We start from the raw sequence: 20,912 nt of genomic DNA, 5'->3' as shown, positions 1-20,912 counted from the left end.
AGTGGAAATTCAAGGATATTATTTTGTCTCTTTCTATGTGGTCTGGTGAAATGAGGAGCAAACCAGTGAGGGAGGAAAAGCATGCAAAAAGAAGAAGACAAGATACGTTATTATATCCGGTGGAGAAGGTGGATGAAACTCTTCACTGGCTTAAGATCAGAGGTCTTCTACAATCTAAGTACTTTTCTGAAGTAATATCACGTATCGGTAATGAACTTTCTTTAGGAAAATTATCTAAAATAGCTAGAGAAACATTGAGATTGGAAGGAGGTCATTTCTTGAGGATAGCCGTAACTGGTAATCTTGGTCAAGTGCAGGCGGTGCTGGTCACGGAGGTGGGAGATGTGAAGGTGGCGATGACGGTGGAGTGGGTTCCTAATTATGAGGAGAAATTTGTGCTGGAGGAGATGGATTACCGGAGTGAATTGAGGCGTTTAGATGATGCAGTAGGTAACGCAAGTCGAGCTCATTTTCAAAATGATGTTGAGAATCTGATGGCGCGAAATCAGCAACTGATTGCTGAAAGTCCAGTCAGATTAGAGTCAGCAGAAGGGAATGATGTGGTAGCTGAGTCAGAAGATGGATCAGGTAGATGGGCTTTTGTTCCGAAGGTGGTGCAAAGTCCAGTAAACACTACGAGTCGATTAGTGGTGTTCAATAACAGTGAGTCAAATGGAAATCATAACTTAAATGTTAGGGATTTCGACTTGAAAAGAAGAGGGTACCCAAATATACCTCAATCTAAAACTTTTCCATCTATAAGTCTTTTCTCCGAAAGTCGTTGTCTATGGACTGAGTCAAGACAATACAACTAATCGGTTCACACTTCGTGTGATTATCTATGGATACGAGATCGAGACATTACGACAACAAGATAACTTGTGTGATTGACTATGGATACAATATCGAGACAATACGACAACGAAGTATGATTACTTGATAATAGGTTCGAACTTAACCAAACACAATAGGATTGTTATCAAGTAAATAGGAATTAACGTTTGTGTATTTTACTTCTAATTATAATAAAAACAATTATAATTGCGGAAATAGAAAAGTAAAAGACACAGCAAGATTTTGTTAACGAGGAAACCGAAAATGCAGAAAAACCCCGGGACCTTGTCCAGAACTGAATACTCTCAGAATTAAGCCGCTATACAAAATCTAAACCAACTTCGTATAGTTGAGACCAAGAAACTAAATCTATAGTTCACTTAGTTCCCTCAGTATCCCTGCGCCTCCAACTTGTAATAAGTCACACACTTGAAACAATTCCTTGTGTTCGTATTCCAAACATTAAAGGAACAACAAATATGTTCGGTAACAACTCTTTTCAAACAACGTCATATAAGTTTGACAAAAGGCTCTTCCGTTTATCCCAATAAACTCCTTTATCAGGTTCTTAGATCAATATATTCAACAACTACCAAAGTAATTGTTTAGACTATGCAATAAATACTATTAATCACAAAGAAATGTATTGATGTCGATCTACTCAACTAATCAATCAAGGTTATCACAAATATAAACCGATTATAGTTGGATCCCCATTCGATCAAGTTTTGTGCACACCAAAGATTATGAACTCAGATAAGAAATCTCCTTTGTCTTCAAATTTTCTTAGATCTTCAATAAACACCCTCACACAAACAACTTGAATCTCTTGTGATCAATCACACACAGAGCGGCGTCTGTTAACGATGGATTATCACAAGATGTCTTTAAATTTACAAACAGTTCTAAAGATCCCCGTCGGCACTTCGATCTAGTTTGAGTGAATCTTATACCAGAAGAAAAGATTCTCAAGCATAAAAAAACTAGGTGCAATCAAAGTTCAACAACCGTTAGTCAATAAAATCAATCAAAAACTAATAATAAACTGCAAATCCCACCAACGGTACTCGTAGAGCTTCCCAATCACAAAGAAGTCTTTAAAACAAGCGGTCGTAAGAGATTTCGCCTAATTAGGGTACTTTCCTTTCCGAATAGACGGATCCACCAGTAACAACACAACTACGTAATTTTGATGGCTCTGAGGATTAGTTTGCTCGAAATGCAAACTTCAATATCTATAGACCAAGGAAGTTTGGACACCAAGGAATTTCCAAAACCGAATATTCTCAAAGATATGCAATAAAGCCAAAAACGGTTTTCATAATTCCTGAAAATGCACTGTCCAAATATTGACCGAAATCTCAGTGGAAAATCTCCAATTAGTAAATGCACATTACCAATTTTTATTTTCTAAAGATATGTATTTAATTGCTGGAAATTAAAAGCATATAAAAACTATAAACCTTAATTAAAAGATTCTCAATTTATTTCGATTCCGGATTATCCTTTAGTTATTAAGGAATATCTTTGAACAATAAAAGATAAGAATTACTGCACATGTTCAAAGTATGTCGACATCTTTACTTTGTAAATCCTTTTTCATATTTACAATCTTGGAACCGGTTTTCCACACTTCCAAACGAGTTTAAAATTGGTTCATCTGACTTCCAAGAACTATGTGGTTGATTATCCTATCAAATCACCATTAATGGATTTCACGGTTCTACCAAAAAAAAGCTTCGGTTCTACCTCCATGTGGGTACTAGGATCGGTCACACTTGCTTTCCAAAAATTGGTTGACTAGGTACTAGGATCGGTTACTACATACTTACGGTATTTTACTTGTGATCGGTTGCACAAGTCATCAGATCGATTACCAATTACTAAGACTTGTTATACCTCTTACAAGGATCGATTCCACATACTTGTGATCGGTTGCACCTCTTACTAGGATCGGTTCCCAAATGTCTAGAGTTGGTCATACCAATTACAATATATCGATCATACCATCTCAGGTGATTACTTAAGATCGGTTTCACTAATAAAAGTCATACCAATACAAAAGTCAGGCATTGTGAATAGTTTTACCAAGATAAATAAACAAGTTATGAGAGGTTATACTAAACACACATATTGGTAATCCAAAGATTTGCAATGAATAACAATACCAATAAGCCCAGCGATTTCCCTTTCGATTCACAAAATTTTTTTATGAATTGTACTTCCTTAAACGAATGTAAAACATTGTTTCCTAGGATGAAATATTCACCCATACCCATACATAATCACAATAACATTCATAAGATTATGTCGATATCTTATATAAGAAGTTCAAAAGATAGACGTTATACTTCGTATTGTAAATCCTTAATACTATGTCTAACTAGAATATAATCATTCACAGCTTCGCAGTTATGTTTTCAGTATGCACGACTTGAAATGCGTTAGAAATGAAACAGTTCAAGTCAAATATTACTAACCTCGAGAAGAAGGATGATGTCGTCGATGTAGCTCTTTACTTCTTCGCATTCTTCAAGTCTTCACGTAATACTTTTAAGTCTCATATCCTAGTAACTTTCTAGCTAACCTATACGAAGTTTAATTTAGTAAATAATCAAGCGACTATTTAAATGAGTTTTGGTTCACTAAATATGACAACTAATCTTGACATACCAACGCTTGGTGGGTTCAACCGAGCTATGCTCTAACAATCTCCCCCTTTGTCAATTTTAGTGACAAAACTCTTACATCATATTGATAAACAAATTACAAGAATTCATTACACATACGCTTGATTCCAAGTTTCAACAACATAATAACATGTATAAATTCAATCCATAAATGCCGTTGTTGACATTATAATAACAAAGCTACCCTAAAGGTAAGATATATAGGTATATTTTCAATCCGGACGTCTTTGTTATTCCCTTTTTAGTTAAATAACCACAAGTATCAATATCATATGTTACTCCCCCTTAGTCTATGCTTTACTCTTTCTTTAGATATAACGTTTAAGCACCATTGTCCTTTCCTTAGTGATACCAAATCACTTTTTTACTCCATATATTTCTCCCCTTTTTTGTCACAAAATGACAAAGGTAGGAGCAAATAAAAGACAAACCGAAAGTACCTTACAAATCTTAAAAGACTTGCAAAACTTATAAGAGTTAAGCATGAGGGTTCCACACACCATTTTAGATAACCAATATCAAGACTGAAACTACTAGGTAATTTTGTTTTGATATGTTACCAAGGAAAAAATTTCCCGAAGAAATTTTTCCTAGTAATTTAGCAAATCAAAAATTTACTAAGCACCTTAGTTCTTTTGCTAAACCGATTGTACGAATACAATCGCTTGTTCGATAAGACCAAAATAAAGATCAGAATTAACTCTATTTTTCTCATCAGGTTCTAATTATTCAAATAATAACTTAGACCTTTCACTTTTAAACAAGACAAGTACTAGGTTAGTTAACTATCATTTCTTGTTAAGGCATTCGATTAGACTTGAATAACCGAAACCTCCACTTTGATAAGTCTAACTAAGATCAGAATTAACTTAATTTCTCTTATCCGGAATCGAATTGGACTAAACAATTGATCCCGAAAACCTTTTTGTTAAGCCATAAACAATTCATATAAACTAAATAAATCAACTTGCATAATTATTTACCTCAACCGGAAGCAATTGAAACAAACATAGACATTATAGTACCGCAATTGCACCGAAATTTTGTAAGCCTAAACAATTGATTCCAAACCATAAAGAAAGATAACAATAGTTTTTCTTAACCGGAAACAATTGAATCACACACACATCCACACAAAAATAATAGAATGAACATCAATTGTACCGAAATTTTGTTAAGCAAAAGCAATAAATATATGCAATAAAATCAGGCTTTTATTAAACAGGAAAAACGATTAACTAACAAATTTGTTACCTCAAGCTCCACATCCTCTTCACCCCAGAAAGATATATCATTAAGCGCAAGTTCACATTAAAACTCTCCCCCGTTGATGTTGTCATCCTCTCGCAAGACAAAAGAACAACAACAAAAGGCAAGCTTTACCAGAGAAAGGTTGAAAATCGGTTTTAACTAATGCGATGCAAAAGTTGAAAACTCGAAACACATATGCTTTTATGCTAAACCAATCATATGTTTTTATGCTAAACCAAAAATAATTCAACATATTGTGACTTTTTCACACATGAGTTTCAGTCGGAACCCCTTATGATCCTTTGATAAAGCCTACCAACATGGGCTATAACTTAATCCTGCTAAACCAAAAAGTCACCTAAACCATAAGGGTTCAAACCATATGAGATCGAATATTAAGGTTATGGAAACCGAAATCAAACATCCCATAAACACATAGCAATAAAATAAAGCATTCAAGCACATGCTATGTAATCGAAAACTATCACAACAAAAATTATAAAATAATAATTTTATTCATAAATAATATATAGTTTTATTCATAATAGACCTTAAACAATAATTAAAAGAAATCAAAAACTGATGTCTATTCTCTTTCTAATCTCAATTCTTGTGAAGATTGCTTTCAAAAACTGGATTCAAATTCTTCTGAGCATTTCCTTTCCCAGTAGACTTGTTCATCTCAAACAGTTGAGAATGAATATCAGCTAGTGCTTCTTTTGAATCCTTTATCATCAGCTCATGATATCTAATGCAACTTCTAACAGTAAGAATCTGTGTTCTTAGAGAATCTTGAGGATTATCATGTTGAGATACATAATGAGTTTCAGTCAGAACTGATGCACAGAGTGCTAAATCATCAAGAGATGATCCTTCTTTTGTCGACTTTTCCATTGACACAATATAGTCTACTTTCGGACAAGAACAATATATATATATACAATGGAAGAAAATCAAGGGATAATTTGGTTTATAGAAACCGAATATATTTTTCCCAAAAGTAAAAGATATCGGTTAAGACTATTTTTACTTAATAAACAAATATGTACATCATGCCCAGATTTATGCTTCCTCATAATCAGAAATTTTGGGCAACAAGTGAGGATGCATTTTTCAACACAATCAGTGTGTGTTGAGATGAGAATTATTCTCACCATAGGTAACAAAGACATCCTTAGGATGACTTATAAACACAGTAGACTGTGTTTCCTTATGTTCTTCTTCCTTTTGTAATTGCAAGAGTTTGCATTTTCCTTTTGAGATCTAATAAACTTACCAGCCTTCAAAATCTCTATCCCCTTGCGAAGAGCCTTGATAAATTTATTTCCATGGAAGATTGCAGTTTCCTCCACACGAAGAACTTAGTATATTATCAGAACAACTAGTTTCTGACCTTTTTGGTTTGTCAACCAATTTTTCTTGCTCAGACTTCACCTTTCGGGTTTTATCTGACAGGAATGTCAAAAGGTTTTCAAGATCTAGGCTTAACCTTTTATTTTCCTTAATTTCCAACTAAAGTTTTTCTAAATAGTTCTTTAGGAGTTGATTAGACTCACAAGATTCATCACTGTTAGAGTTGGCAAGAAGTGCATTACAGTTAGATATTCCTTCATAGGGTTCTTTCTCCGGAGTATCATCAAGAGTAGAGACATAAGCCTTGTTGCACTTCTGAACTCTTCTGCTGGAATAATGTTTAGCCATATGCCTGAATCTACGACACTTGAAACATTGGATTTCTTCAGTATCCTTTTTATGACAAAAATATAATGTATTAGGAACATATTTATCATTAGATAAGATGTCCTTAATTCGTTTTGCTAGAAGCACAATTGTTGAGTCAAGCTCATTTTCAACAAGTACTTGTCCTCTCGACAACGTTTCTCAGTTTGATTTCTCAGCAGAATTTCTCTATCAAAGATATTTAACTTTCCTACAAGAGAGCTTCGAGAAAGTATAGATAGATCATTTGCTTCTATTATGGTATGTTTCTTGGACTCGTATCTGGATGATAACGATCTGGGAATTTTGCATACTATTTCCTTTTCAGGTATAGTCTTTCCAAGCAAGAAAGAGGTATTGACAATCTCAGAAATTTTAGAGTTAAACTCCTCAAAGGTATCGTTATCATCCATTTTAAGATATTCCCATTCAGAAGATAGGGACATAAGTCATGCTTCTTTCTCGAAACCATTTCCTTCACGGTCTCAAGAGTATCTCATGCCTCCTTAGAAGTTTCATATGACAGAATATTATGAAGAAGATCATCACTTACTGTGTGTATGATGGCATTAAGACCATCAGAGTTCTGCTGTGCAAGAGCTCTTTCTTCATAACTGTAGAATGCTAAGCGTTTAAATTCTGCTTCTGGATATTCTACTCTTGGTCTTTGATATTCGTCTTCGATTAATAACCAAGTATTAAAATCTCGGGATTGAATAAAGGTTCTCATAGTAGCTTTCCAAAATGGATAATTCATCCCATTAAATCTTGGTGGTACGTTAATTGAATTATTCATAAGATTCATTTTCTTATAGGTTGGATCGCACCAAACACAGATTGTTAGATCTTTTCGTGTTTGCCTGCTCTGATACCAATTGAAAAGACGAGGGTACCCAAATATACCTCAATATAAAAATTTTACACCTATAAGTCCATTCTCCGAAAGGGATTGTCCATGTACTGAGTTGAGACAATACAACTAATCGGTTCACACTTCGTGTGATCGTCTATGGATACGAGATCAACACAATACGAAAACAAGATAACTTGTGTGATTGCCTATGGATACAAGATCGAGACAATACAAAAAAGAAGTATGATTACTTAATAATAGGTTCGGACTTAACCAAACACAATGGGATTGCTATCAAGTAATTAGGAACTAACGTTTGTGTATTTTACCTCTAATTATAATAAAAAAAAATTATAATTACGGAAAGTAAAAGACATAGCAAGATTTTGTTAACGAGGAAACCACAAATGCAGAAAAACCCCGGGACCTTGTCCATAACTGAATACTCTCATAATTAAGCCGTTATACAAAATCTAAACCAACTTCGTATAGTTGAGACCAAGCAACTAAACATATAGTTCACCTAGTTCCCTCAGTATCCCTGCGCCTCCAACTTGTAATAATTCATACACTTGGAACAATTCCTTTGGTTCGTATTCCAAATAGTAAAGGAACAACAAATTTGTTCGGTAACAACTCTTTTCAAACAACGTGATATGAGTTTGATAAAAGGATCTTCCGTTTATCCCAATAAACTCCTTTTTCAAGTTCTTAGATCAATTTATTCAAAAACTACCAAAGTAATTGTTTAGACTATGCAATCAATACTATTAATCACAAAGAAATGTATTGATGTTGATCTACTCAACTAATCAATCAAGGTTATCACAAAGATAAACCGATTATAGTTGGATCCCCAGCCGATCAAGTTTTGTGCACACCAAAGATTATGAACTCAAATAAGAAATCTTCTTAGATCTTCAATAAACACCTGCACACAAACAACTTGAATCTATTGTGATCAATCACAAACAGAACGGAGTCTGTTAAAGATGGATTATCACAAGACGTCTTTAGATCTACAAACAGTTCTAAAGATCCCCGTCGACACTTCGATCTAGTTTGAGTGAATCTTATATCAGAAGAGAAGATTCTCAAGCATAAACAAACTAGGTGCAATAAAAGTTCAACAACCGTTTGTCAATCAAATCAATCGAAAACTAATAATAAACTGCAATTATCTAGTTTCCCACCAACGGTACTCGCAGAGCTTCTCAATCCGAAAGAAGTCTTTAAAACGAGCGGTCGTAAGAGATTTCGTCTAATTATGGTACTTTCCTCTCCGAATAGACGGATCCACCAGTAACAACACAATTAAGTAATTTTGCTGGCTCTGAGGATTAGTTTGCTCGAAATGCAAACTTTAATATTTATAGACCAAGGAAGTTTGGACACCAAGAAATTTCCAAAACCGAATATTCTCAAAGATATGCAATAAAGCCAAAAACAGTTTTCATAATTCATGGAAATGCACTGTCCAAATATTGAACGAAATCTCAGTAAAAAATCTCCAATTAGTAAATGCACAGTACCAATTTTTATTTTCTAAAGATATGCATTTAATTGCTGGAAATTAAAAGCATATGAAAACTAAAAACCTTAATTAAAAGATTCTCAATTTATTTCGATCCGGGATTCTTCTTTAGTTAGTAAGGAATATCTTTGAACAATAAAAGATAAGAATTACTGCACATGTTCAAAGTATGTCGACATCTTTACTTTGTAAATCCTTTTTCATATTTACAATCTTGGAACCGATTTTACACACTTCTAAACGAGTTTAAAATTGGTTCATATGACTTCCAAGAACTATGTGATCGATTATCCTATCAAATCACCATTAATGGGTTACACGGTTCTACCAAAACAAAGCTTCGGTTCTACCTCCATGTGGGTACTAGGATCGGTCACACTAGCTTTCCAAAAATTGGTTTACTAGGTACTAGGATTGGTTACCACATACTTATGGTATTTTACTTGTGATCGGTTGCACAAGTCATAGGATCGGTTACCAATTACTAAAACTTGTTGTACCTCTTACAAGGATCGATTCCACATACTTGTGATCGGTTGTACCTCTTACTAGTATCGGTTCCCCAATGTCTAGAGTTGGTCATACCAATTACAATATATCGATCATACCATCTCAAGTGATTACTTAAGATCGGTTTCCCTAATAAAAGTCATACCAATATAAAAGTCAGGCATTGTGAATAGTTTTACCAAGATACATAAACAAGTTATGAGCGGTTATACTAAACACACATATTGGTAATCCAAATATTTGCAATGAATAACAATACCAATAAGCCTAGCAATTTCCCTTTCGATTCACAAAACAAGTTTATGAATTGTACTTCCTCAATACCCATACATAATCACAATAGCATTCATAAGATTATGTCGATGTGTTACATACGAAATTCAAAAGATAGACGTTACACTTTGTATTGTAATTCCTCAATACTATGTCTAACTAGAGTATAATCATTCACAGCTTGGCAGTTATGTTTTCAATATGCACGACTTGAAAGATATATGTTAGGAATGAAACAGTTCAATTCAAATATTACTAACCTCAATAAGAAGGATGATGTCTTCGATGTAGATCTTTACTTCTTCACATTCTTCAAGTCTTCACGTAATACTTGTAAGTCTCATGTCCTAGTAACTTTCTAGCTAACCTATACGAAGTTGACTCTAATAAATAATCAAGCGACTCTTTAAATGAGTTTTGGTTCACTAAAATATGACAACCAATCTTGACATACCAACGCTTGGTGGGTTCAACCGAGCTATGCTCTAACATGACTCTCCCCAAATTGAATCAGTGGAGGAAGATGAAATAGAGGAGGTTGCAGAACAAGAACATCAATTGACGGGTCATGATAAAATTGTGGGAGATGAATCTTCTCTCCAATATTGAAAATAATATTGTATTGAAGCTTGGTGATGTTCAAATCTCTCACATAGAGAGTAAAGAGAAGGTGATGGAGGCGGCAGAGCTAATGATGGTTTACTGCTGTACTTATGTAGGTGTTTGTGATGGAAATATGGAGGTGCTAAAGGAGGTGGTTTTGAAGCAGGTTATGAAGTACAAAGAAAGGTTTAGGAAAATCAATGAACAGAAGAAGAAAGAAGCTGCGAATAGAATTGATGGTGAATGGTTGGTGGAAGTGAGTCCATTGAAGACAGTGGTGCGGATGAACGATTCAAGCGATGAGATAAATGGATCTTAAACTTATTAGTTGGAATATTCGTGGATTAAATGCGTTTGATAAGATGGTGGCTCTGAAGAATTCGGTCTTGGCTCAGAGATGCTATGTATGTATGGTGCAGGAGATTAAAATTATGAAGATGGATCGGTGGCTGGTTCGAGAAATATGGTATGATTCTGATTTTGAATGGCATTATCAGCCCTCTGTAGGAAGTAGTGGTGGATTGCTTACAGTTTGGGATAATAATATGCTTCAGAAGGTTGAGGAGAGGATTGGTGTGAATAATATTACTTTTGCTTTTTGTTATAGGCCCACTGGCTTCAAATGGGCAGTATGTAATGTTCACTTCCCATGTGAGTATAATGATAGGGCTTTATTTTGGAATGATTTAGAGGAAGTCAGGAAATGGTGGGAGGGTCCTTTGTGTTTTGCAGGGGACGTAAATGTTGTTAGGTTTGAAGATGAAAGGAATAGAGGAGAAGGTGATGGAAGGAATAATGTTTTTCTCAATAATTTCATTTACTCAGGAGCTGGTGGACTTACCACTGGGTGGTGCATTCACATGGTCTGATATGCACTCTGACCCTTTGTTATGTAGGTTAGACAGATTTTTATTGAGTATGATTTGGATTTGGTTTTATCAGAAGTCATTCAGATGGTTCTTACAAGGGAAAGTTCATATCATAAGCCTATAATGCTGGTGACCATGTCAAATTTGAAGTATACTCCTTATTTCAAGTTTGAAAATTCATGGATTTTGCATAAGGACTTTCTGAAGAAAGTGGAGCAGTGGTGGGGTATTATAGATTATCAAGGAAAATCAAGTTTTGTGTTCTTTAAAAAGTTGCAAAATTTGAAGTATTTTTTGAAGAACTGGAGTAGGGAGGAATTTAGGGGTGTGAAGATGTTGAAAGTTGAACTGACTGAGAAGGTAGCAGATCTGGATCAAATGGAGGAGACTCATGCTCTAACTAGAGAGCATTTTGGAGAAAGGATGAGTTGTTTATTGAGGCTTAGAAACATTGAAGCGGTTGAAGCTAGAAAATGGCATGCAAGAGCTAAACAAAATGAGTTAAATGGGGTGATTCAAACGCATCTTATTTTTTCAGGATTGCAAATGCTAGGAAGAGGAGGAATACAATTGCTAAACTGAAGATTGATGTGGTTCATTGTTTTGACGAAGATTGTATAAAGTTGGAGATGAGGAACCATTATACAATATATATTGTTAAACATTAAAAATAAAGCAATGACATAAACAAATAAAAAAATGAAAAATGAAAGATCATTCTGTATCTTTTTTAACCCAGGTACTACCATGTCTAGTTGGGCCTCTTTATTGTTTTGGTGCTGAACAGTTTCGTAATGAGGCAAGAAGTACTGCACCCATGACATTATCACTATACTACCCCGACGACATTGCCGTCTTCGGCTTACATTGCCGGCTTACTTTGCCTTAAATTAGTAGGACAGAAAGTTTGTGTGCTTCTCAAAAACTTTGTAAGCCGTGTAGTATGTAAGAAATGTTTGCAACATCATTTGTTAAAGAAAATCTTAATGAATGATGCTGATGGCATTCTTTAAAATTACAAGGAAACAGAAGTTGCAGAACGTTAACAATTCGTCTATATATAAATCTGAAGACATGAAACCTGTATTCAACTCTGTAGACTGTAGGTAACTGCCTTTGCCCAACACTTGGAAAATCACAAAACAGTCTGTATCAATGCCAGTATCTAAATCTCTTCCTTTCAATGCTTGGAGAGAACTTCCAGTATCCTACGATTTTCAAGAAAATGGAACTTCACAAAACCGTAGTCTTGGTTGCCAAGATCTAACTAATCCTCACCTTTGGTCAGGTATATCTTGATGCATTCATGGGATAGATTGGCCAGGAGTATCAGCAATGGATCGAACTGCAAGTAAATAAGCAATTATGATGATTCTCAAAGGATGCCTGAGTTGCAAGAATGGAACCTTGCTTTGTATCCTGAAATAAACCTTGGTTGGAAGGCTACAAGGTTCAAACAACCATACCCCCTAGGTTTACATACAGAAATCAATGTATTCTCTTACCAGTTACAATGCAGATCAATTCGCAATCTACTACAGCCAAAAATGCGAAAAGCCCAATGGTTGGATTTCTAAACAGAATTCCAGAAAGTTCTGTTTCAGTTTGAGGTTTTCCTTGCCATTTTGTGCGAGTCGAAACTGGAAACGGCAGCACCCAGATGCACAGTAAAAGATTAACAGAAATTTATCATGCAATCTGCTGAAGCTCTTGGAAAACTTGGCATCTCTACCATAAGTTTTTCTTCACTTTTCGTGTTTACCAAGTAGAAACTAGGTGCATGGTAACGAATAGTCATCATTTGCAAAGCTTTTGCATTCCTCAAAATCATTTTCATCCACCTCATCTCCCTTGGATTCCCAACAAAATGCTGAAAGCAAACTGATTTAAGGTGTGGAAATAAACATCCAGTAGTCGCATTATCGAGTGCCCAACTATTATCTTCATACTCATCATTGCTCTCGCACTCAGCAGCATCAGCGACATCTCCTTCGTATTCATTGTGGTAGTTGTTTTCACCCTCAACAAAATATGCATCATCGTGTTCATTGTCATCATCCCCATCACCAGCTCCTTCGTCTTTATTGTGGTGGTTGTCTTCACCCTCAACAGAATTGGCAGCATCGTCTTCATTGTCATTATCCCCATCACCCTTGGCATCATCACTATCATTCTCATCGTCCTCGTCACTGTCGTTCTCAACTTCCCCGACACTGTCTTCTACCATTTTATCATTCATATACTGGAACCGAAATTGAAATAATAAAAAGATATCAAATGATTAATTACTACACAGACATAATAAGTTAACAAATATAAGCCCAGAATTTGAATTTTGTTATGTATCCCATGACGATACGCAAAATCATGAGTTCTGAACACTTGCCTGACCAAATACGAGCGACTCCAGATTAGGTACTCCTTTGAGCAAAGCAATTAGTCCTTCATCAGTGGTTATGCTGTCAGATATTTTCAACATTTTGACATTATGAAATGTCGGCAGATAGTTTGACAGATCGTATGCGGAGCAGATAGCCTATTTTTCAAAAAATAAGTAAGTTACAAGGAGACATGCTGAACCATAAAAGTAGAAAGAAACACAAAAACTATCTATTCATAAACATTTAAGACATGTTACGAATAAGCAAGGAAGAATACCTTAAGGGTTTCATTATGAACAGTTAGACATTTTACATGTGCAAGGGCACCAAGTAACTGACTTGTTGCTTCTGCACCAACTTTATTTTGAGAGTTGAAGTAAACAGTTGCTTCGACTAGTACAAGAAAATTAGACAAGACAAACTCTTTCGCAGCATAACCCCAGTAGGAGAAACTGACAAGCCTTGGTGCATCAATTTTGAAAACACAGTTTCGTAAATCATTTTCCTCGTCATGCCAAGTACCAATTTTCAAGAGTTTGAGTGTAGGAATCGAAATACAGAAATTCCTCGTAGAATAAGTGCAGCTGAGCAGAATCAGTTCTTCAAGGACAGGGGACCTTGAAAAGAGTTCCTCATTCCAGGACTCATCGCTAAATCCAAAACAAATAAGTGCAAGGCGCTTGAGTCTCGGAAAAGAGATATATTTAGGAAGACGGACATTGGGGTAAGTTAATAGCTTCAAAGATATCAGTGATTCACAAGTAAAAAGAGATAGGGGAATAAATAAGCGGCGCTTTTGTCTTATGAATAAATCTATCTCTTTAACGTTAGCCCTTATTACAGTAGAAATCCAAGAATGAAGCCGGTTCTCATTTAAGTGGTGATTGCAGTGAAGAGAGAATTTGTCTATATTTGACGAATCATGACGATGCAATGTTCCATCTACAAAATCCATGAATTTCTGGGTCTCGGGATAAGTGGGGATGGAATTGTATAATGAATTTGCAAATTCAAGGATGGGGACAGTGGTCCAAATGAAGTTCCATCTTTTTGATGGTACACTAGTACGAGCAATATCCTTGATGCGAAGAAAAGAATGGATGTGATGAAGAAGTGAGTCTGGTAAATTACTGATCCTATCCACTCCTGCTGCCTCCCTCATGTTGGAATACCTGTCCTCTTTCAGTAGCCTTAAATTAATCATACAAAGAAGAAAAGGGGGAAAAAATCAGAGTAAACCTTTATAATGTTGAGTGAATTTCAGTAACTGTGGAATTCCACAAATGCTAAGGCCACTAAAACTGGTATTCGTGATTAAAGAAATTAGAAATAACTTAGAACATCAAACCAGGTCATAGTAAATGAGCTATAAACATTTAGCAAAACTCTTTCTAATCGTTTTGAGTTGAAATGAAATGAAATTTATTTCAGAAAATCCAGTCATTAAGTTTACAAGTAGTACTATTATTTTTTCATTAATCAATCTTGTCATCACAAGATAAAAGGAATGACAGTCAAACTGATAACGGATAATGAAGTTATTAAGGTGGTTTAACACTAGAGTAGCAACAACATATGGTGTTTCTAGTTTCATTATTGAGCATCATCATCTCTCTTTCAAAAACCTAGATTTCATTTGAATTTGTCTAAAAAATTAGTTGAAATGAAGTAATAAAAACAAGGAATTACAGATTGAATTCATGTGCAAATAGTAGTAGTAGAAAATACCTTTACTCGTGAACAGCAAGAATTTGGCGGCTTCACAGAGATCACTTCTGCAGAAACTCAAAAGAAGAAAGAGGAGTGAACTTGAAAAAGAAAACAAAGGGAGGAAAACATTTTTTTTTTCTTACTCGGTCAATAAAATAGATAAAAAAGCAAAAACTGTACGGCCTAGGCTATAATGAGCTAGCCATGGGCTATCAACAAAACTAGCCTATTTAAAATGAAAATAAACCTCACCCGGCCATTCCACAAAAAGCATAGAAATTGGTCTCCCCTCATAAAACTCAAAAATGTCCTCATCTACCAAACATGCTTGCTTAGCCGAAGCATCTGCAGAAAAATTAACTTATAGCGAATATTGGAGTAGAAATTCCTCGCCAATCTCCACTTCTGACTTAATTGCCAAGGTAAACCCTCATTTTGAAAAGTTTGAATGCAACTCATCGAATCAGATTATACGCAGATATTCCTAAAATTTCCACCTTCTGGCCAACATAGCACCATATATAACTGCGCACACTTCCGCATAAAAGTTTGTCTGCAATCCCAGGCCAACGCAGAGGACTCCCAAAACAGCTGCGTTTACATCACGAAATGTAACGCCAGCTCCAGCCGGGCCTGGATTCCCAAGGGATGCACCATCACAGAAAATCATGATTTCATCTTGGTTAGGAGGACACCACCTTATCTCAATAAGAGAAGAAACTTTGCACGATCTATGCTTCACTTTGAAATAATTCAATATGCGTAAATCCTCCATTGTATTATTCATAAGGCCCTTCATCCATATTGAGTTATCACGAATTAACTGATAAACTTTACCTTTAAAACCTAGTAATTGCACAACAACATCTTCAAAATAAACTTTGTTGCGCAGCCTCCATAACTCTGTAGTGATTGCAAGATTAGCGACCAACCACAGATCCTTAATCATCTTGTTGCACCCCTTAGCAGCCTTATATGAAGCCACCGGATCTTCTCTTGGTTGCAGATTAAAAATACGTGCCGCCCAAGCCCAAATTCTCTTGGCAAATCTGCACTGCCAAGTAATATGGCTAAGAGTTTCGCAATCCCGTCTACACAAACAGCACATTGAAGGCAAACACCTTCCAGTCTTCTTAATGACGTTATCATCACTAGCACAACACTTCTTTGCCCAGACCTTCCAATATTTAACACTTACAATAGGGTGCACAACTGGCCGAGAAAACAAAGTTGCGATTGGCAGAGTTTCCGCATTCTCTCTAATGGCAGCCTTTGCAGATTTTACTGGGAAGACTCCTTTGTTATCTAAATCCCAAATCTTATAGTCATCGTCCCCAGCAATAATATGCAAATTTCCAACATCAATATTGAGCCGAACCATCAAATCTCGTGTGCTTTGAGGAATAGTCCAAGCACCATCAACAATTATATCACTCACCTTAGCCTTAGGGCCTTTGGAAGTAATACCTAATCTCTTCGCAATCGAAAAATCACCAAGCCAATTATCAGAGAATAGGGAAGTATTAGCGCCATCACCTATAGTTGACCTAGTGTGTTGCTGCACAAAATCATAAACCCACCTGATTCCAGGAAAAACCGTAGAACCAAATTTGTAACCAATCAAAACTCCATTCAATTTGAAGTACTTCGCCCTCAAAAATCTGGCCCAAGTCTTGTCCGAATCACGAATTGAAATCCATAACTTCATAAGCATAGCCTTGTTAACATCAATCAATCTTCTAAGGCCCAGGCCACCTTCACGTCTTGAACAACACAGGTTTTCATATAAAACCGTAAAGAACTTAAGCTTTTCCGCATCATCCGACCAAAGAAAATTCCTAATGGCCCTCTCAACCTGTTTAATGATATTGCAAGGCCATTTATAAATAGCCATAGAGTGAATAACATAACTAGCAATCACCGATCTGATCAAAACCAGTCTAGCTTGAAAAATTAAGAGTTTACCCTTCCAACTAGCCAACTTGTCCATAATCTTTTCAACCACCTGCCTGACATGAATGTGTAGCACAATGCCAGGCTTTAATTGAATTCCCAGATATTTATCCGGAAATAAATCCCTTTCCATGTCCAAATAATTAGCAATAGCAATACTCCGAGAATAAGTGCCACCACTGTAATAAAATTTGCTCTTTGAATAATTTACGCACTGTCCTGAAACCTTCTCATAGACATTAAGCATAGTCTTCAAATTTTGCAAACTATGAAGATTACCTCTGCAGAAAACAAGAATATCGTCCGCAAAGAGAAGGTGTGTTGGAGCTACACCTTTCTTACTAACCATGTTGTGCATACTTCTTTTAGCAAACAATTTAGAGAGATTACGACTCAAGATATTTTCAATAAGAACAAAAATCAAAGGTGAAAGAGGATCACCTTGGTGCAACCCTCTAGTGATGCTAAAGAAACCCTCCGGACTGCCATTTATTAGCACAGAAATCCTAGCCGAACTAAGAATACTATGAATCCAAGAGCACCAGGTTTCAGATAAACCATATTGACGGAAAACTTCAGCTATAAACTCCCAACTTACAGTATCAAAAGCTTGAGCAATGTCAAGTTTTAAGCCGACATTACCAAAGTTCCTTGGCGCAGAAATCTCATTAATCAATTCAGATGCAAGAGCTATATTTTCATGAATGTTCCTTCCCTTCATAAAAGCCACTTGTTCTTCAGAAATCAATCTATTCAGAACTGTACCAAGCCTGGTAGCCAAAAATTTTGTAATGATTTTGAAGAAAAAATTACTCAAACCAATAGGCCTAAAATCCTTAATAGTATCCGACCTTGTGTTTTTTGGAATGAGAACAATAAAACTAGAATTAATGCCATTAGGAATTTTCCTCATCAACCAACAATTTTTACTGGAACTAAAAAGATCAGTAGCAATAATATTCCAACAATGTCTGTAGAAACAACCTGAGAAACCATCTGGGCCAGGCGCCGAATCTGCTCCCAAGTCAAAAATAGCTCTCTTAATCTCGTCTAGAGTTGGCACAGCATCCATAAAAGAACTCTCAAGGTATGAGATTCTTTCATGCTCAAATTCAAACAATTTTGGATCAATGACAGCCGCTCCACCATTAAACTTTTCCTTATAGTGATTGACAATGAAATCTTTAATTTCATCCTGCAAAACCAAAGTAGAGTTAGATGAAATCCTAAGTTCAGATATTGTATTTTGACTCCGCCTCATACTAATGTTATTATGAAAAAAATCGAGTGTTTTGGTCACCATCCTCCAACCAAGTAACTCTCGATTTCATCTTAAGCATTACTGCAAAATCAGTCTTCACTGCATCCACAACATTCTTGGCATCTGCCACCTTGGTGAATTGGACTTCATCTGCCGGATCTAAATCTAGAAGATCATTTTCAGATTCAAGACTAAGTTCAACTTGTTTCAAACGAAATTGAACTTCACCAAAAACAGTTCTATTCCATATCTTCAAGACTTCCTTCAAACGTTTTAACTTTCCAGCAAAAACAAAAGGAGGCGCACCAACAAGGCGCAAATTCCAGTTATCTTCTACCAGCTACATAAAACCTGGATGATCAAACCACATCTTCTGGATTCTAAATGGAGCTCTTGTCAGCCTTGGGCTGTCAAAAGCAAACCCAAAAAGAGGGGAATGATCTGAACAGATCCTTGGCAAAGCTTTGCACCTCCAATTTTCATATTTGTAACTCCAAGCATCATTCACAATCGCCCTATCATTCCTTGAAACAATACGATGATCACCACTCTGACAATTAGACCAAGTATATTTTTTTCAATCGAATATGCTTCCACCAGCCCATTATCAGAAATCCAACTTCGAAATTCATTCATATAAGTAATTAAAGTTGGCCTACCGCCATTCTTTTCATCCAGACGAATAACACAATTAAAATCACCAAGCATCAACCAAGGAATAGATACAAAACCCAACCCCAATTATTGCCACAACAATCTCCTTGTAAGCGGATCCCAAGAAGCATGAACAGCCGTAATCCAATCACCATCAAAGTCTAAAATAATAGCTTGTTTAGAAGAAGATAGAATACCTGGTCTTTCCAAAGAATTCTTCCATAGAACCCATATGTTACCTTATTCACCAACATCCTCATCAGTGATAACATCTTCACAAAAATCATCCAATCTCAAAGAACTAACAAAATGTGTAGTGCAAAAAACTTTCGGTTCTGCAATACAAATAACATCAGGTTTGTGCAAGTGATGGAGCTCCTTTAACTTTGCCTTTGCACCATCTTTGGCCAAGCCTTGAGCATTCCAATAGAAGAACCTCATTGATTACCCCTATCACATGGAGGGCTTGCCGAACCCCTTAATTTCATCTTATTTCTTGTTTCAACATGGCTAGTACTCTCCGCAGGTTTAGTGCCCGGTTTCTTTTTTGGTTTAGTTTTTGTAGTGCCAGCCGCTTTCTTTTCCAAATTTTCTTGCTTCAATTTGTCTGTCGTTTCCCAAAGGGAGGAAAACAAACTAGACTCATTTGGGATTTTGTTTGTTTCGTCTAGAAGAGTTGACTCACATTCAACTGGGTCCACCAACGAGAAGCACATTCAACTTGGTCCACAAACGTGAACTTTTTTTTTCTTTTTTTTATATACAAAGAACGACCTTCAAAAAGGCTAATGATCCCCTTAAAAAATTGTCAAGAGACAGATTGGAGGAACGGACCAGTACATAGAATATTTGTGAGTTTTAGCCCAGTGAGCAAGCTCATGAGCAACAGAATTGCAAACACGAGGTTGAAATGTAAATAAACAAGCAACTAAACTGGAAGAAAAGTACTGAATATCCTTAAAGATAACATCTGTTTTAGAATCCCCATCAAACACGCCAGCAGAAAATTGGTCGATAAGATCTTTAGCATCACTTTCAATGATGATGTGAATAAGATTTTGCTCCATAAAGACTGCTCGAATAGCTTTGGCTTCAGCTTCTTCAACGGGGTTTACTTCAAAAACTGTAGACGCACAAAAAGAGGCTTTGCTTGGAAAATGTCTCATCACATAGCCCGCACCATTGTTCCCAGATAAATCATCAGTATTACATTTTATCCATCCAATGGGAAGGGGCATTCATTTGTCAAAATACGCAATGGTTATAGTGGTGGAGATGTGCAGCTTAAGGTTCTTAGTTAAAAGCATGACTCTAGCTTTATGCAAGACAACAAAATGGGTTTCCTTAGTGTTTTGAAAAACCAAGCTATTTCTACTTTTCCAAAGAGACCAAAGGATAGAGACAAATAAGCATTGAGATTCATCAGAAAGCTTAAAAACCAGGGTCAACAAGTGAAAACATTATCCAATCCAGAAAGGACTTGTTACTAAAAGCCTGAGTATTAACACATAGAGAAGAAAGAAACCAGACTCGACTAGAAAAAGGACAAAGAACTAAATCATGCATTACAGATTCATGAGGGTCGTTACATCTGGAGAAGTCAACAGTATGCATGGGCATTAATATTCTAGTATTCAAAACATTCCTTGTAGGTATGGCATTTCTAGCAGCTTTCCAGGTAAAAAATTGAATTTTGTAAGGAACTCTGATTTTCCAAATGCGTTTCCAAAGATTACTACAAGGGGAAGACTAAGTCCTCTGAGTCCCATGTAAGCATATTTACAAGTAAATCTACCATTCTTTGAAAGTTCCCAAGC

The 20,912-nt window shown here is 36.0% G+C and overlaps 2 protein-coding genes across 4 annotated transcripts; both read right to left on the bottom strand.

Moving 5' to 3' along the window:
* Positions 1 to 12,136: 12,136 nt before the first annotated feature.
* On the bottom strand, positions 12,137 to 15,344 carry LOC113338326 (F-box/LRR-repeat protein At4g14103-like). 3 transcript variants are annotated; one of them, XR_003354725.1, is made up of 5 exons: positions 15,246 to 15,344; positions 13,795 to 14,707; positions 13,523 to 13,672; positions 12,642 to 13,378; positions 12,137 to 12,481 (listed from the first exon to the last, which is right to left on the bottom strand). XR_003354725.1 is itself a non-coding variant. In XM_026583769.1 (4 exons), the coding sequence occupies exons 2-4, from the start codon at positions 14,677 to 14,679 to the stop codon at positions 12,812 to 12,814; spliced, it is 1,602 nt and encodes a 533-aa protein (XP_026439554.1). In that variant the 5' UTR covers positions 14,680 to 14,707; positions 15,246 to 15,344; the 3' UTR covers positions 12,489 to 12,811. The 3 variants fall into 3 exon arrangements, 2 of the variants coding, with proteins under 2 accessions (XP_026439554.1, XP_026439555.1); XM_026583769.1 differs by lacking the exon at positions 12,137 to 12,481 and having other exon boundaries at positions 12,489 to 13,378; XM_026583770.1 differs by lacking the exon at positions 12,137 to 12,481 and having other exon boundaries at positions 12,489 to 13,378; positions 13,795 to 14,689; positions 15,246 to 15,337.
* Positions 15,345 to 15,711: 367 nt separating this feature from the next.
* LOC113338544 lies at positions 15,712 to 20,333 on the bottom strand. Its single transcript, XM_026583940.1, has 4 exons — positions 19,995 to 20,333; positions 19,293 to 19,367; positions 18,524 to 18,781; positions 15,712 to 18,375 (listed from the first exon to the last, which is right to left on the bottom strand). The coding sequence occupies exons 1-4, from the start codon at positions 20,331 to 20,333 to the stop codon at positions 15,712 to 15,714; spliced, it is 3,336 nt and encodes a 1,111-aa protein (XP_026439725.1).
* Positions 20,334 to 20,912: the final 579 nt, after the last annotated feature.

Source organism: Papaver somniferum, unplaced genomic scaffold (genome assembly GCF_003573695.1).
Source record: "Papaver somniferum cultivar HN1 unplaced genomic scaffold, ASM357369v1 unplaced-scaffold_19, whole genome shotgun sequence".
NCBI classification, from domain to species: Eukaryota; Viridiplantae; Streptophyta; class Magnoliopsida; order Ranunculales; family Papaveraceae; genus Papaver; species Papaver somniferum.
The sequence above is the reverse complement of the archived record's forward strand: the minus strand, read 5'-3'. Positions and strand labels throughout refer to the sequence as shown.

Excerpts from the sequence above, each read along its gene's own strand:
- LOC113338326 (XM_026583769.1), bottom strand. The coding sequence starts at position 14,679 with ATGAGGGAGGCAGCAGGAGTGGATAGGATCAGTAATTTACCAGACTCA. Across the intron at positions 13,673-13,794 it reads TTCATAATGAAACCCTTAAG|GCTATCTGCTCCGCATACGA; the intron begins GTATTCTTCCTT and ends TTTGAAAAATAG. Across the intron at positions 13,379-13,522 it reads AGTCGCTCGTATTTGGTCAG|TATATGAATGATAAAATGGT; the intron begins GCAAGTGTTCAG and ends TTTCGGTTCCAG.
- LOC113338544 (XM_026583940.1), bottom strand. The coding sequence starts at position 20,333 with ATGCCCCTTCCCATTGGATGGATAAAATGTAATACTGATGATTTATCT. Across the intron at positions 19,368-19,994 it reads TATTTACATTTCAACCTCGT|ATGTTATCACTGATGAGGAT; the intron begins GTTTGCAATTCT and ends ATTTTTGTGAAG. Across the intron at positions 18,376-18,523 it reads CAGTGAAGACTGATTTTGCA|GATGAAATTAAAGATTTCAT; the intron begins GTAATGCTTAAG and ends TTGGTTTTGCAG.